At 36.0% G+C, this 18,415-nt stretch overlaps 2 protein-coding genes across 2 annotated transcripts; one reads left to right on the forward strand and one right to left on the reverse strand.

Annotated features, from left to right (window-relative positions):
- Window positions 1–5,761: 5,761 nt before the first annotated feature.
- On the forward strand, window positions 5,762–7,392 carry DCTN2-p50 (dynactin subunit 2). Its single transcript, XM_073989882.1, has 3 exons — window positions 5,762–5,968; window positions 6,110–7,034; window positions 7,113–7,392. The coding sequence occupies exons 1-3, from the start codon at window positions 5,933–5,935 to the stop codon at window positions 7,295–7,297; spliced, it is 1,146 nt and encodes a 381-aa protein (XP_073845983.1). The 5' UTR covers window positions 5,762–5,932; the 3' UTR covers window positions 7,298–7,392.
- Window positions 7,393–8,133: 741 nt separating this feature from the next.
- LOC141405490 (U3 small nucleolar ribonucleoprotein protein IMP3) lies at window positions 8,134–9,261 on the reverse strand. Its single transcript, XM_073989883.1, has 3 exons — window positions 9,061–9,261; window positions 8,771–8,982; window positions 8,134–8,408 (listed from the first exon to the last, which is right to left on the reverse strand). The coding sequence occupies exons 1-3, from the start codon at window positions 9,195–9,197 to the stop codon at window positions 8,212–8,214; spliced, it is 546 nt and encodes a 181-aa protein (XP_073845984.1). The 5' UTR covers window positions 9,198–9,261; the 3' UTR covers window positions 8,134–8,211.
- Between the last annotated feature and the right edge of the window lie 9,154 nt (window positions 9,262–18,415).

An 18,415-nucleotide genomic window follows, 5' to 3' on the forward strand; every position in this document is an offset into this window, starting at 1 on the left:
TCTGTGATATCCATCTACCTGATTTTTTGTTGTGTTCGTATTGTCCCCATTTTTACACCTACCCGATTATACACCCACCCATTTATACACCTACCCGATTATACACCCACCCATTTATACGCCTACCCGATTATACTCCCACCCATTTATACACCCACTCATTTACACCCTTTTATATAGTTTTAATCATACACCTGCCTGATAATACGATCAAGTATAACTCCCACTAATTAGCCTACTACCTAGTTCCAAATATTGCCCCATATAGACGATATATACCCAAACACAAAACTCACCATCGGTGATTACTCTCCTTTATGCGTCCATCTATGAAAAAAAGGCCAACTATTTTGTTTATTCCATTCAACCAGATCCCCCTGTAAATAAAACAAAGTTACACCAAGTAACTGAACTTAAGTGCAGAGTAATATACTCATACTTCCCTAACTTCATTGCCCGGCTATATCTCAGGGTGTGGGAGTTCCCCACGTTGGAATCCAAACATATGAGCAGAGCGCAGGTCCACGCACACCATCACTGCCGGCATCCTTAGTCAGTGATGGAGTTTTGTTGCGAGGCCCCCCCCCAAGTTACAAAGTCCAGCCATGCCGACGAAAAAAAAATTTTGCGTGGAAAGACCCTAGGGCGAGACCTTTTTTGCCCCGTGGCGGGCTCCATAACCACGCTTAATTATCATTTACTCCCAAAATACATGTCGAGATGGGGAGTGGTGGGGAGCTAAGCCCTTAATAGAGACATCTGGGCACTAAAAAGGGGGTAAACATAGTATTACGTATGTTTAGCCATGCCCAAATGTCCTCTCCACAAATTGACACTTGGGCACTACAAAGGGGTAACCATATGGCTAGCCATACCCAAGTGCAGGTGGAGGAGATATTGTTTTTTTTTATGTTTTTCATATTCGTTGGGGTGTTCCTATTTGCCGTGGAATGCACCCATGGAAGCCAGGTTAGCCATCTTCACCATCGAAGGCTAACCCAGGCAGTTTGCCACATATGGATGAATGAAAAAGTCATCAGAATCGTTTAGTGGAATGGAAACACCATCTTCCAAGTATTTTGATGACTGCTGCATCCTTCCATATGGGGAAAACTTAATCTGAAAAGAGAAAAATGCCATTAGTAATCAAATAATTAAATATAAAAACTGGAACAATACAAATTACCACCGGCTTCCTTCAATCTGTTGTTTCTTTTGACATATTCTTTGTTGTGTTCAATTGTTAGGTATTCTGAGTTTGGGACAGACGAAACTGGGTAGGGCTATCATTCCACTGAGATGGGAGGTACGGTCTTACCGACACAGAAAGACACTCTCTTAATGATGACGTAAGGCACTTTTGAAACTTAAAATTCTCTTAAAATTAATTTAGGAGACAGAGGTACCCGTAGGAGACTATAGAAAGGGACAAATGTTGATTTAATCTTAAAAAAGGGATAGCCTGAATTTATTTTACTAAAATGTCGATTGTTGGAATACTGCCATTGCTCTTTGCTAGGTTATAAAAGAGAGTACTTTGTTCAAAAAATTTAGTTATTTAATTGGTGCTGAGTGAGGAAACCTCACAGTTTTCGCGGTAGAATTACCAAAAATAATTTCTAAAACAGTTAAAACTATTTGTTTGTGAAGAAAAACTGATTAAATTTATAAATTAATAGTAATTTATTCACCCAAATCAAGAGGTATAATTAAAAGTGATGTAAAGGACGATGAATTATAGTGTATAATTTCTCGGTATTTTTTTGTTATTAGAAAAAAGTGGAGATAAGGAATAGTGTGTTTAAAGCTTCAATAGACGACACAAAATATTATTTAGAATCCAGCGGATATATAAAAGGTAAAACTTATTGAGAAAACAACACGAAATTGAGTGAATAATTTATATTAATAAATGTTAATTTTCGGGTAGGCAGGCCGAATCCGCTGGTGTGTCGAAAAAGCCCTGGTGGAAAATAGAGAAATCACCGTATCCAGGACCTAACCCCCAGAAAAAGATAGGAACGGTGTTATCTAGTAAGGGTTATCTGAATTGCTCCCCAATGCCATCTATGGAGAGAAGCTACAATAAAACCATACGTTCCACGAAACCACAGCTCAGCACCAATACAAATTTATTTGGGACACCTAAATGTGTCATATTGGGACAGCACAAGCCTGTTGATATTTGTGTCCTAAACGCCAGGAAAGACCAATAGTGGCGTATTCTGCAAAGCATATTCTTAGGCGTGTGTGAGTATTATTGCAGAGATCCGGAAAGGAAAAGAAAATTTAAATGAAAACATTCCAGCATCTTAATCCGCAAAAGAGAAGGAAACTATGTGATTTTACTAACCTTTTTATTATGACGTATTATTTATAACCTTTATTACTTACCTTTTTGTTTCGATGATCTATTTATTTGATATTTAGTTTTATTGATAATTTTTCTTAAAATATTTATGTTTGTTTTTGATGTCTGTGAAAATTCGTAGTGTTTTTCAACATTCAAAAAGACAGACAAGTGCTTGGATTGATAATTCTTGATAGCCCCTTATAATAACCCAGAAAAGAGCTCTTTTTGAAGGATATTAGGGTGTTTCGACAAAAGCTCGGAAATTAATATTTGATTACGAAGAAAAGCAAAGTACTTGAATTCTATTTTTTTTTTTTTGATTGTTGCTTGGTGATTATTCACCGTTTGTTTTGTCAACTTGACTCAAAAGTAAACATTTTTTTTAATAATTTTTGGTCACCAGACCGCTCGTAAATTTGGCGAATAGCCGTTGCTTTTTAAAATAGCTCATGATAATTGAGAAAACAAAAGAAATAGATTAAAAGATATTATTTTTTTTTTACTATACTTTTATTTATATACCTTTAGTTTAAAACATTTTTATTTTGATTTCATTACTTGATATATATATTGTTTTTGTGACTGTATTAGGGTTATTAAAATTATTAGTAATAAATGTGATTTGATTGTTGTAACGTTATACAGAAAAATTATGATGTGTTAGTTTTTGAGTGGGAAGGATTAACGACGAGGTAAGTGATGTGATGTGGGCGGGTAATGGGGTCACATAGTGGAAAAAAAGGACAATGTGATCTAGGTTGGGTGGGCAGATACTAAGCCATCGGTTCCGGGTTTCCAGAGAGTGGTGATACATCTTGGTGGTAGTGTTGTTGTTTATTTAGTGTTACTTTTGTTAAAACTGTTGCGTGCCTTAGGATGGGATGTCAGGGTTGGGACTTACACCCGAGGGAAAGGCGACTGTGTTAGCCGGAGTCCAATTGATACCATTCCCCACACCGGATGCAGGCACACGTAACATCGAATGGACAAAAGAAGTGACAGCTCATATGACATTGACAGATAGTGTAAACACCCTTTAAGCGTGGTACACACGATCAGTTTTGACTGTCGATTTTTCGGAAATATCGATAAGTGTCAAACTGTCCAGCAACCACAAAAAACGGCCACACTGGCAAGCAACCAATTATTTGAGCAAAACTGACAGTCAAGATTGATCGTGTGTACCCCACTTGAGAATTGCGACCAGTAAACATGAGGCGGGTGTGTGCGGTTTTGTTCAGTGTCCCCACTAAAATTATGCGTACATCCATGCACATGTTTACTTGTCGGCTGCTCAACGACGACTGATTGTTAAGCATAGTACACACGGTCCAACAAAACTGACAGTCATCGAGGTATATTTCGTTAATATCAAAGTCTAGCTGAGTAATTACTTTCATAATCACTAAATTATACCTTAAGCTGGGTACACATTGTCAGTTTTGAATGACAGCTTTGTTGTTGCTTGCTAGTGTGGCCGTTCATTTTTGTCACTCATCATGCAACCACAAAATGTTTTGTGGTTGCTGGACGGTTGGGCAGTTATCGATAACTGCGAAATATCGACATTCAAAACTGACAATGTGTACTGTACTTTAAATGTTGTATTTCAATCATTTTTAGCTAATAAAAAGTTTTTATTTGCCAGAAAATTGCCGTAAAAGTACGTTGACTATCAGTTTTGTTGGACCGCGTGTACTATGCTTTATTCTCATTGTGAGTACACGTATCATGTAGTCACGTTAACGTATATGGATGATCTTGGCTGCAGTAATCGATGATTCCGAAAAATCGACAGTGAAAACTGATCGTGTGTACCCCGCTTTAAGCTGGGTACACATTGTCAGTTTTGAATGACAGCTTTGTTGTTGCTTGCAAGTGTGGCCGTTCATTTTTGTCATTCATCATGCAACCACAAAATGTTTTGTGGTTGCTGGACGGTTGGGCAGTTATCGATAACTGCGAAATATCGACATTCAAAACTGACAATGTGTACTGCTCTTTAAGCTCAGTTTTGACTGTCGATTTTTCGGAATTATCGATAACTATCCAACCGTCCAGCAACCACAAAATATTTTGTGGTTGCCTGATGACTGACAAAATTGAACGGCCACACTGGCAAGCAACCGATTATTTGAGCAAAACTGACAGTCAAAACTGATCGTGTGTACCTCGCTTAACGAAAAGTCGACTGCAATTTTTTGTCTTTTCAAACCAAAAAGTAGACTAATCGATTAATCGAAAGTAGAGTTGTATAGTTCATGAACGAACTAGTTCAATTGTATGAACTAGATCAGTCGATATAGTTCACTATAGTTCAATAGTTCACTGAACTATAATCAGTCGGCGACCGTACGATCAACGAACGAACTATTCACAATCTAGTTCAATGGTGCACAAGAAGAGAATGCTATTTTGGGTTTTTGTATGGGAAAGAGAGTTGTAGTTAACTTTTTCGTAAAGACGCGTACATGGCTGATCTAGTTCAACATGTCGTTCACATATGCATAAAGCTACGCCGTCGTCAGTGTTAAGGGATGCCTTCGTAATGTGATGAGTTTGTTAAGTTTTGGATCAAGGTACAATGAATAGCTGTTTGAAAGTGATGATTTCTTCAAAAACACAACAAATTCCACATATTCCCATATTGAATATGCCTTGTTCTGGATAGAAAAAAAAAAATAAATAAAAAGAAAACACACGCACAAAGCTTTTTCGCATTGACAGTTTCTACACACACAACATAAAATTTTTGCCAGCCACCTAAATGAAGGACGTGTTTTCTTAAATTAATACCAACTTAATCTTTCTTTATGAATGGAATAAAACACGTAAATGTAATATTTTTGTTCTGGGGCTGGATTCTTGTTCTATGAAAATTTGAAATGAAAAATATTTCCTTTATAATTTTTTTCATTTGACATTTTTTTCCTTTATAAAAGTTTTCATTTCACATTTTCATAGAAACAGAATTGAGCCCCTCTAGTGGGATTCTGTAACTCATTTTTGCTGTTACCGACAAAAATCGGTAAAATGAAATCGCAAAATTATGCCTAAAAACATAGAGAAAAGTTGGCATCACTGTTTGTGTCGGTAGAGGTTAGCGACTACTTTTTATTCATCGTTAACTTACCAAAAATTTTCGTTAATTATCGAAATTATAAGCATTTTAATTTTACCGACAATTATCGATAACAGCAAAAATGAGTTACAGAATTCCACTACTGGTATAGTTAAATTGTTATTCTATGGTTTGTTTCTATTTGGTGTATGTGTTCGTTTGATTGACCGATTATATCCGAATGATTGAACTGGATAGTGAACTATGAACTAGATTACTGAACTAGTTCAGTTAAAAGAGCTGAACTATTGAACTAGATCTTTCAAATGAACTAGATTGTACAACTCTAATCGAAAGTCGACGCACATATCCCTAATTACCAAATAAACAACTGCCACAGAGACAGCAAAATTTGCAAAGTTTTTTTTCTGTGGTAATTAGCGTAATTATCATTGTTGTTTTTTGATAAAAATTCATCATTGTTTTGTTAAGGACATCAACTAACGTTGCCCACTATTATGGCCGATCCAAAATTCGAAAATTTGCCAGGCATTGTAAGTTTTTTTTTGCATTGAACCACTCCACCCTCTTCTCACAGAGAAAAATTAGTCATCGGGCTATGACTTCAGCTCTGTTGAGCTGAGCGGTTGTTTTCAGTTGTTGTTTTGTTTGCTAATGTTGTTGTTTTTCTTCAGGCTTATGACCAACCCGATGTCTATGAAACACCCGATGTTCCAGAACAAGAGACTTCAGATTATTATGAGGAAGAAGCAGAAAACAAGTCCATTGAACGTTTGCACATCTCTCCACAAGAGGCATATAAACGTTTCCGTGGCTCAACTCTAACGGGTAATGTTGATTTCTCGGATTGTATTGGACGTCGTGTTTGTCGTGGCTATGATTCCACAACTGGGGAATTTGAATTGACTGGTATGGGAGAAAAGGAGACACCGGTACAAAAATGCCGTCGTTTACAGTGCGAAATGAATGAACTTTTGGAAGAAGTTTCTGCTTTGCAAAATGACCGTAAACTTGTGCAAGAAGAAAAGGAGTCCTATGATGCTGTGGCCACCATAATCACTACCGCTAAAAAGGTGTTAGATTCATTACGTTTGGAACAGGTATTGGGTAAAGAGCAGGCTCCCAATAAGGCAGATAAAGAAGTTAAGGCTCTCATCAATCAAGTTGATGAATATAAAAATTCTGGCGTTTTGACGGCTATACCCACACCTGGCACGGATTTAGCAGCCTCGGCACGTATTGCTAAATTGGAACATCGTTTACATCAATTGGAACAGGCTGTGGGTGCCCAACCCGAAAAGTTGAGTCGCCTTACCACCCTCACTCAAAGCACAAATGTTATGGACGCCGTGCGTCAACTTAACACCAAGGCAGCCTTATTACAATCGGAAAAGATCGATGTTATTGAAGAACGTTTGGGTAGTTTGGGAGCGAAAATGGATGCTATTGCTGCCAAATCAAGTGGTTCGCCGGAAGATGCTAAACGCGATCAGAAGGTGGTAGAAATGTATGAAATTGCCAAACGTACTGAACCTGTGGCGGAAATTCTACCCGATATCATTGAGAGAATGCAGGCGCTGGAGCAACTACACAAATATGGTAAGTGGATTTTTTTAGTTAATGAATGAACACATTTCACTTGCTATATTTTCAAAAAATTTATTTCCATTTTTTCAGCTATGAACTTTGCTAAAATCATTGCTGAAGTTGAAGAAAAACAAACATCGATTACCACCTCCCTGGTTTATAACAAAGAATTGCTGCATTCCGTACAAGAAACTTTTGCCCAGAATTTAGAAACAATAAACAAGGAGGTGGCCAAGGTGGAAGAACGTGTTAAAACTGTGGCTAATATTAAGTAAAACAATCGATACTCATTGGCTAACTTCTAAAGACCAGCAGCATCATGCATAATTGTATAATTAATTTATTAAATTGAATTTAAACTTAAAACAAACATCAAGTATTCTATTAAATTTTCTTTCCTGTTGTAATTTTAAGAAAGCAATCTAGTCAAAAGTAGATATTATCGCAAGAACTATTTCCAAATATTAGCAGAGATGGGAAGAGAATTTTTGAAACGACAAAAACTATAGAAGAATGAGAAAATGTTGAAAATAAGTCGAAGAAATTCTAATTTACCTCCATACCAGGGCATTTTTACATATTGATATCATAATTTCTTCCCGGTAATTGCGAAATTACGGCTTTAGATTCGATCCAGTATTTACCCGTGAAAACCTGTGTTCTTCCAAGAACATTAAGTGGTTAATGAAAAATGTAAATGTTTGTTGAATTCGTTGAAGAATAATTTCGGAATGAAGTTGGCCTAGAAAACTGTACGAAGTATTTATTGTAAAACTTTTTGACATCTACATTGACAGTTGGTGGCGCGAATAGGTTTTCATAGTTCACGAGCAAATACTCCAGTAGTGCGATTCTCTTGTTTTTCGGTAAGTTAGCGACCAATAAAAAGTACTCCCAAAGTTCTACCGATAGCAAGAGTGTTGTCTTTACGTTTTAATTTTACCAATTTTTTGGCGATAACTCAAAAAATGTCGCACCACAGGTCCGCACGACACACTCCTTCATTTCAACTGTCCAGCCAAACTTACTCCAGAAGCTTTCCGGTGACAGCCCGCAGAAGCAGTCACATTTCTGTAACTTGAGATAGAACCAGAGTCTGATTACTACAATCTTCCGCTTTTCATATAAAATTTCAATATTTATTTTAATTAACTAATCAACTTAAAAATACAAAGTGTAATATGTAATTCTAAAATTGAAAATCATCACGCATATCATTATATGACAAGACATGTTCCTTAATTTTAGAACCATCCACCCATGTAACAAAGTCTTCTAGATTGCGTGAAACCAAGAAGGCGGGATCTTTTACCATTTCTGTGCCGACACGAACATGACCAGCTTCAATTAAATCTGTGGCATTTTTGATGCTTTGGGAAAGTTTATCTGTAAAATAAGATACAAATAATTAGTAACATTATAATTTACAGAAAAGGGTTTTCGGGTTTTCTTTTAGCTGCACCCTTACGCGAGAAGACCATATTTTTACCAAATGCATCCCTTCTTATTCTGATTACAACGATACACAACTTGTATCTCGTAAATATATACTTTTAAATTATGGACCGACAAAGTTAAGGAGAGAACCATAAACCGGAATCTAGTTTGAGTACAAGTTTAAGGCAAAAAAATTATTTCGCAGCCAAGGCGAATTACATGTCGAAGATGCTAATTTAGCATTTGTCCATCTTAAGGATATCTCTTTCCCGCAGGGTGCCGCTAGAGGAAATCTGTTTCAAACTACTTACTTTTAACCATCACCACTGGCAAACGTCTCCGACAAAAACAACTAGCCGACACTTTGCTGGCCACTTCCAAGTCATGTTTTTCATTGATCAAACCCATGGCATACAACTTCTCCAATAACAAAAATGAGGCCTCTGCCTTAAAGGAGTCATGTTTATCCAATTTGGCAATTTTCTCCACCAAGTCACGGACATTGCGAGATAATTTGTTGTATCTGAAAGCGCATAGAAGGAAGAAGATTGAGTCCAATCCACTTGTTACATTACAAAAAAAGTCCCAACGCTTTACTCACTTTGTATAGTCCTCCCGTTTGCGTATGTGATAACGTCTCAGTACAGCATTCTCTTTGCCTTCATTATCAACTTTCCAGGTAATGAAATCTACCTTTTTCAGGAGTTTTTGTTCATGATATTTAAGTTTACGGACCATGATGATTGCCTTCCCAGAATTTACACCAACAACAATAAAAACAACGTGAGCATTAGGGATACTAAAGTCGACTATTTGGTTAAAGGGAAAATCGACTCAGAGTCAGAGCGTGCACTATTTGCCGCCGTCACAATCAGGCCGAAGCCTAAAAAGTTGCGTGTGCGTTCAAAAAAAAAAAAAATATATAATAATTTGGAATACATGTATGTATTTTGTTTTAGGTTTTGGCCTCAAACTAGAAGAGAGGGCGTTATGCTTGGTTTACATTTACGAAATCCACTCGATTTCAACTGTCAATTCCTTTGCGTTACATCAAATGAAAACTCATCTGAAGTCCATTGGATTTCATTTGACGTTTAAGCAAAGTCCCGGTCCACATTAGCGCGAATTTTATTAAAAAATGTCATGAAATTAGGTGTTCTTAAATCTAATTCCCCACTACAGCAATTTTATGATTTTACTCTACTATGGACGTCGATCAAGAGACGCATAATTTCATATCAAAATTTCAATGAAATTACTGTAGTGTGGCCCGGGACAAAGGAATTGACAGTTGAAATCGAGTGGATTTCGTAAATGTAAACCAAGCATTTGCGCAAAAACCCAGTAAAAAATTTTGGAAGTTGTGCATGTGGAGTTATGATTTCACTACATCCCAGCAACGAGTTTACATCCGCGGATGCAGTTGAATCACTACAAGTGTACAGTACAAGTGCCGTTGGAGTAAATCTTTTTCTATGCATTCACTTATGAACCCAGCAAAAAAATTGGAAGTAGTGCAATTGGAGTTATGATTTCACAACTTCTTTCGATGTAGTCCAACAGATGGTCTGATTCAGTACTGCAAGAATCTACTTATTTTCACGATTTTGTCCGAAGGAAAAATGTTATCGTAGTAAAAAATAGTAGCTTCTTGCAGGTTCAGGAACAGAGCAAGAGTTATGAAAAATGCACTCCGTTCGATACATTTTATAAGCAGTTGCTTTAGAGATCCCTACAAAACAAAAACAATTGGTTGATCCCTACTCGACGCTGCCGACATCATTTCTTCAAAAGAGAAACAAGAGTATATCGGCCTTTTTGTAGAAAATTTACTTCTGTTGAAACTGAGGTATGGGGTATTGTATCTCGCGAATTGTTGTAATATATCATAACTTTTGAACGCATTTAGGTAAAATAAACTGTTTTAGCACGATTCACCGATGGATTTCTTAAAATTATAATTTGAGCGGAAGCTGTGGTCATATTAATGTAAAAAATAGGAAAAAATCGTTGAATGAAATGAGTTTTTTTAAGTCAATTTTCAATTAGTGGCTTTACAATACAATGTAGAGTATAATGTTCAAAGAAGAATTTAAAGAATACACTTCAGAGATGAAGTTTCTAATGTATGATTTTTTAATATAACCACCGCATCAATCTCAAACGGATGCTGACATTTTGAAGACTGAAAAATTGGGTTTTTTGAATTTTTGCTCTAATCGCGACGCGCAACTGTACTCGTTTAAAAACTGATTATGAGATTGTAGTACTCGCCATTACGCATTTTTTGATGTATAACTCGGGCATGTAGCCTTCAAAGGTTCACAACAATCTCAGCTTAAAGTCGAAATTTTTGTGCGTAAATTTTTCTAAAAAACCAGTTTTTTGGATTCAAAATTTACAAATGCCATTCGATTTCAGTGGAAACCCACGTGAATTTATTTTTTTTACATTCTGAATCTAACAAGCCTTTGCGCGTCTAAATCCATCCACTAGATCGGCGGACATGATACCCCTCAAATTTCGAAAATCTGCAAAAAATATTTTTGAAAATATCGCGTAATTAGACGCGTTTTAGATGTGCAATTCCTACTTAGATAAATAGAGTGAAACGCATATTTAAAATGTGTGAAAACAGATATTGAAAAACGTTCGCGAATCCGGAGATATAATAGATTTTTTCTAAAAACTGAGTGCGATGCTACATCCACGGTTCTTGATGGATCGCATTGAAATGACATAGGATGATGTATTTTTTAATGGAGATCATTGAAATCGGATGCGCATAAAATGCAAATGTACTTACTTCGTAGAAATTATGGGCATTTTACTGTTTTTTTGCACCCTAACATGCAACTGATGCTACATCGTGGTCGCCAAATGGAATTTCACAAGATGTATATCAAATAAGAGGGATTGATTCGCTGTTTTGGAAAATCGGATGCGCATCTTGTGATTTCCACTATTACGCGGTTTCTATGCGTTTCAAATGTTGTAATATTCAATATAACATTATTTTAATGTTATGCCACAATTGGAATTCCTTTTGATTTAATATAATGTTCTAAAAATATTCGCCAATAGGAAAATTAATACTCATGGTTCACACATACGCAACAGTTGCTGCAATTATACAATTCCGTTTTGATCTTCATTTTCTTATTCTGCAGGGGTGGACAAAAATGTAGCAAACATGGGTAGAAAAGGTACAAAAAGTACTTTTGAGATGAACTCACAAATAATTATTTATTATTTATTAATCTAAGTTCTCAAAAATATGTGAAACACCTATACCGTTCTTATACTTGTCATAGTGAAGATGTGTGAGAGCGAAATGTTTACTAATGTAAATGAAAAAGGTAAGTAAATAATCAGTTTTATTTTAACGTTGTAATGGAAAACGTGTGGGAAAAAAATTTAACTACCTGTATCACACACATTTTTCAGTTTTCAGCCTCTTTGTTTCATAAAAACACGCACACTTTTATTTTTTATTACAGGCAATTCAAATTGTTTTGGTACGTGAATAGTACATTTTTGTTAACAAAGTACGTTTGTTACAAAAATGCTGGAAAATGCAACCCTTCTGTTAAAAATAAGAAAAACGGTCAAAACGGAATTGTATAATTGCAGCAACTGTTGCGCATGTGTGAACCATGAATAAGTGAAAAAGTTGCTGCAACGGAATATCTTCATTATTGCGTGAAATTTGGACGAAAATGACGAAGAACTCAATCATTTTTTCTTCAACCTTTCCTATAAAACCATAAAAAAATAAAATTAGAATAACATAATTTTTATTTTTTTCGTCATATTTTCATTATATTTTTGCAAATAACACGAATACTATAGCTCCAAACTTCACGACTTAGGTTTCATTTTATTCCTCACAATGTCTGGATGCTGCTATAATTTTTTTTATATATTTTTTGTAAGTATAAGCGCTATTGTTTCAAAAATATGTTTGTAAATACGTGAAATTATTTAACAAATTTAATTTTTCGCGAATCCATTGAAACTTTTTGAATTTTTTTTGCATATTCTCAAAGGGTGCGAATTCAGTTCCGATAATTAATTTGTTATAAAATAAAACTACAAACTAAAGTTGCGAACATTTTTGTGGTAATTTACGAGACGGAAATTTTTAATGGAGTGGAGTTGGAGTCGAAAGCTGAACTAGTGATGGGAAGGCAACATAAAAAACCTTTATGCTAAGTTTACATTTACGAAATCCACTCGATTTCAACTGTCAATTCCATAGCTCAAACGTCAAATGAAATCTCATCTGGATTTCATTTGACGTTTAACCTATGGATTTGACAGTTGAAATCGAGTGGATTTCGTAAATGTAAACCAAGCATTAGGATGACGAAGCATAATCAGTTGCGCATGGATTAAATGGAGAACGGATGTAGTACACTCAATTGTAATTGAATTTAATGGAAACTTTTTTATACCCTCAGCAATTATGCTAACGAGGGTATATACACTTTCATACGGGCAAAATGTGCCTCATCGAAATAATGGTTTTAGAACCTAAGTATGTTTGGACGAAATGTGTTTCAGACAATTTGAATGAAATTTTTACCAGACTTAGATGAGGTTCCGATAATGGGCTCAATCGGTCCACTCCTTCGGGTACCTCCCACACAAAATTTCGGAAAAGTTCAGTTTAGGACCAGATCTCGAATTGCTTCGGTTTTTGTTGTAACATCTTGAATTCACCACCAAGTCCATACTTCCTGAGAAAATAGCCTGAAAATACAAAAAAACACTATAACACCGTGTGTAGTGGTTGGAGCGCAAGATAACTCTCGAACGGATCTGCCGATTTGGTCCAAAATTTGACCTTCGTCATATTTTGTCCAAACTTAGCTTAAGTTCGAAGATACGCCATATCGGTACACTCCTTCAGGTACCTCCCCCACAAAAGTTCAACAATTTTCGGAAAAATTGTTCGCACCCACCATAAGTCTTGGAGGGAGTGACTGATGTGGTCCATACATTACACACCCTAATATATCTACTTGAGGTATATCAATTTTGAATATGGATTATATTTGTCCACTCCTTTGCGTACCTCCCACACAAAATTGCGGATAAGTTCACTTTAAGGCCTGCTCTCGAATCACTTTTATTTCTGTTGAAGCCATATGCATTCGCTGCCTCAATTACGATGGTAAAAGTTTTTTCAGAGGCAAGTCCTTTCTTCTTGATAAAACTGCCCGTAAGGTGTAAAAACCCCATAGCACCATATGTAGTCGCTGAAGAGCACTACAACAATAGAACTGATGAACCGATTTGGTACAAAATTTGGCTTTCGTCATATTTTATCCAAACTTATGGGTCTATCTTGTATTGCCACTAAACTTGAGTTGCGTTGTCAGTTGTCTGCGCGACTGAGACGAAATGTTGCACCATTAATGTCAACTCAACTGGGTGGTCGATAAACATGTTATCGATCAGTGTTTTTTCAAACATGTGACCTCTATTCGCAAAAAAAAACACATTTTAAAAATAATTGCGCTTTGGATAACTCTTTTGTGTATTCTGGACAATATTTTAATATTTTGGCTGAGTTTTCGAGCAAATTTGGAAATCAAGCCAAGATTGGAATATAACCTGCCCATTGAATCTTCGGATCGTCAAGTTTTATTTGCGGTCCCAAAAAATGATAAGTTCGGTGGAATTATTTTTTGATGATGAAGAAAATATACAGGACATTGCATCTATTAGAAGAAATTTGAGGGACAAGTCGAATCCATTGGAATTGCCATATGCACTGTAAGCTGATGATCATGTGGAAAGATCTGTATAATCAGTAAATTATCTCAGGTTTAAGGCGTATTTTGGATTGCCAAAGGATGCCGTATTTTACGTTGTGGAAACGTTAAAGGATGACTTCAAAGTAAGTTACAGATCAACAGCAATACCCCCACTTTTAAAAGTGTGCGCAGCGTTGCGATTCTTGGAGGACGGAAGTTTCCAAAAGTCCCATGGCAATGATTATAACAATTGCATGGCTCAATCTACATTGTCGAACGTATTGAAGGAAGTTGTCCACATGATAGATGACAAATTGTGTGTTTTGAAGTTGACAGAGGAAAAAAGGCAAAATAAAAACCATTTTTATTCAAAAACGAAATTCCCTGGTTTAGTTGGCTGTATAGATGGAACACATATGCACATTATGGGTCCAAAGGAGTATGTTCGTCATTTGCAAAAGATTTGCTGCTGCCTGCTCCAAAGGCGATAAATTGACTTCTTGTGATGGACCACCACCAGTGGCTTTGAAGTTTCTTTATTTTTGAGCCATTTTCTTTTTCAACTTTGCTTTAAAGTGAATCCAGACTCTGCCACTCTTCAGGTGTTCGTGTTGGAGGTTCATGGCTGTTTAAACTGTCCGAAATGGACCTCCACGCTTCATCCGCTGTGGCTTTGGTTTCACCAAAACTCCCGAACTCCTCGGGCTAAGTTTGGATTTTCACTCAGTTTGTCAATTAATATTTCGAACTGTTGCATATTGATACACAAAGTTAATTAATGATGCAAAGAATCAAAAATTGTTAACAAAATGTTTATTTTTCTTCTATTTTATTTCTTGTTTCTTCAAAAATGTTCACTGCAACTGAAAATTTGTGGTTGCTGAAAAACAGCCGCTTCGTCAACTGAGATTCGCAACTTCAGTTGAGAGTTGCCATACGTGGATCAATTTTGACAACTGGCAACGCCACTCAACGATAATTGTTATCGATGATCGACCCCGAAGTATTTATGGAAGTCTTTTTCTTTATCAAGTCACCCTAGTGTCTTGTCTAGGAATCATTTTCTCAATACATACACATATACAATCGAAGGGGGGTTTCCTTCATGAATTGTATTCTAAGCCACTGCCAATGTATCATATCAACAAACTAGTCGACATGATGCCAATGTATCATATCAACAAAACTAGTCGACATGATATCCAAAAAACTTCAAAAACTGAAGGCATTACAATTCATGAAGGAAACCCCCCTTCGATTGTATATGTGTATGTATTGAGAAAATGATTCCTAGACAAGACACTAGGGTGACTTGATAAAGAAAAAGACTTCCATAAATACTTCATAATTACAAAATTGTAAAAATGTTTGTATAAAATAGAAGTTATCAAAATCAGCCTTTGTCTTCTAGCCATTAGCATTCAAATACGCCTGATGAGCCTGGCTTAAACCACCAGGCGAAACGATCGTAGCGTAATGGTTGAGTGTGTGGTATTTCGCTAGAATTCATTTTTCAATACAAAACTCCTTATGCCATATTAGCTCGATTAATCCAATTAATTAAAAACTTTCATAAATAATGGCCTTCGTCCTAAAAAGACAATAATAAATAAAAACCATTTTTATTCAAAAACGAAATTCTCTGGTGTAGTTGGCTATATAGATGGAGGATGTTCGTCATTTGTACTTAAACTGAAACTACTGTATTTGTCACCAAATTCATTTGCAAAAGATTTGCTGCTGTCCGCTCCAAAGGCGATAAATTCACAGTGTCGTTGAAGTTTATTTTGAGGCTTTTTCAACTTTGCTTTAAAGTGAATCCAGACTCTGCCACTCTTCAGGTGTTCGTGTTAGAGGTTCATGGCTGTTTAAACTGTCCGAAATGGACCTCCACGCTTCATCCGCTGTGGCTTTGGTTTCACCAAAACTCCCGAACTCCTCGGGCTAAGTTTGGATTTTCACTCAGTTTATCAATTAATATTTCGAACTGCTGCTTTGTCGTTATTTTCACCATATTGATACACAAAATTAATTAATGATGCAAAGAATCAATAATTGTTAACAAAATGTTTATTTTTCCTTCTATTTTACTTCTTGTTTCTTCGAAAATGTTCACTGCAACTGAAAATTGGTAGTTGCTGAAAAACAGCCGCTTCGTCAACTGAGATTCGCAACTTCAGTTGAGAGTTGCCATACGTGGATCAATTTTGACAACTAGCAACGCCACTCAACGATAATTGTTATCGACGATCGACCCCTTAGTCTCAGTCCGGTACTTCCCCATCAATATTTAAAAAATTTCACTACAAATACAAAATGGAATGCACGATGTCTCTTGAAAGGGGCAACCAATTTGTTCAAAACTTTGGATCTCCTAATATGCTATCCAAATTTAGTTTAACTTCCAAAATGCCCGATATCGATTTTCTAGTCCAAAATTTATGCGATGACCCACTGAAATGACAAGTGGGCGCGATAATTCTTTTAAGTACCTCCTCCCCAACATTTTTGAATTTTAATCCTAATCCACATTTTTGTCGGCAAGTTCAAATGTCCAAAAAGGGCCACAAAATTCTGAAAAGACCTTAAATACATTCGATCTGTCCTTAGATGATAGTTTAAATACAGATAGGCTGAGGGTATATCTCTGTCGGCAAAGCCGACGGATACTTTTTTACTTGTTTAATTTGTGTTTATATAATAAAGTTCTTTGTATTATTGTTTTACCAAATATTATATGCATTTTATTTATTCCGGGATATTTCGCAATAGCTTGCATTTCTACTGAATCTTTAGATTGATTAAAAACACAATCCGAAGAGTGCCTTTAAATTCACTCCAAACGACATCAAAAGTTGTGATTTGGATCGAGAACGGAGTGCATCCTAGCTGTGTGCTGTAGAAGCAAAATAGAGTGCATCCTAGCTGCGCGCTCTCTTGTTCATAAGTGAATTCGAGAGTAGAAAAGCTTTTTAATATGGTTGTCAGATTTGTTTACAGTTTGCGCAGAAAGGACCACATTTCTGCTCATGCGCACAATTTCTTAGGAGTACCTTTTAAAGTTTTTATCCAACAACGTGTTGTGTCTTTTCTTTATAAATCGATATACTTGGATCTGCCAGTATTACTTCGGGAACGATTTTCGTTTTCAAGATATACTCGTAACATACAGATAATTCTGCCCATTTTTTCCACATCTTGGTTAGAAAATTCTTTTGTTGTTCGTGCTGCTCGGCTGTGGAATCACCTACCCAATGAGCTACGTAACTTCTCTTTCCCATGTTTTGAATTTCGGCGTAAGTTTGAAGCCTTTACTATTAATAGTAATACTACTACTTAATACATATATGGTATTTTACTGAGTAGTACATTGTTCTGAATACATGCTTTTTCGATCATGTTGAATTACCAGCAATATATTTTTTTTTCTCTCAGTTTCAGTTTTGATTCTTCTATATGGCTGGGGAGACTTTTTTTGCAATTTTTGTTTTAATAATTTTAACTTACATTGTGTAATATATATCTATTTTGTCTTATCTCTTATCTGTAAGTCATTTTGTAATATGAAATAATGTTGTAGTTTCATGCTGTGTTGCGATGCCAATTGGCCAATAGGCTTCTATCGCAATGTATAAATAAATAAATAAAATTAATACCCAGCAAAATTTTAGGGAAGGGGTTCCATGTGATGACGTGATTTCATCGCATCTTTTGCATTGGTTCAAACGAAGTCCTGAAAGATCCGATCTTTCCATTAGCATTTGTACCAATGCAAAGGATGTTAAAGATCCGATCATTTCATCAGCATTTGAACCCATGCAAAGGAAGTCGTGAAATATCCCATCTTTTCATCAGCATTTGAACCAATTCCATCGATCCAACAGATATGAATTTTGTGTTTTTATTTATACACATTTTTCTAAATATATAATATTAATTATTTACAATAGGCTTGATGTTGTCGGAGGCTCGAAATCACAACCAACGTTGCTAAAACTCTCGTCGTAATGATAATGTCATTGCAAAAGGATGGTGAAAATGACATGCCAAAGCATTGGTGTAAATGACATGCTTTGGATCCAAAAATGAATAGCATCTTTTGGGGTCCACGCTCATATAAAATTCATCGACATCGATGCTTAAAAGATGACATGCCAGATCACTTGCACCCATGATAGAATGGCATCTTTG

The sequence above is a fragment of the Musca autumnalis genome, unplaced genomic scaffold (genome assembly GCF_047663935.1).
Source record: "Musca autumnalis isolate F117 unplaced genomic scaffold, ASM4766393v1 scaffold_5, whole genome shotgun sequence".
Taxonomy (NCBI): Eukaryota; Metazoa; Arthropoda; class Insecta; order Diptera; family Muscidae; genus Musca; species Musca autumnalis.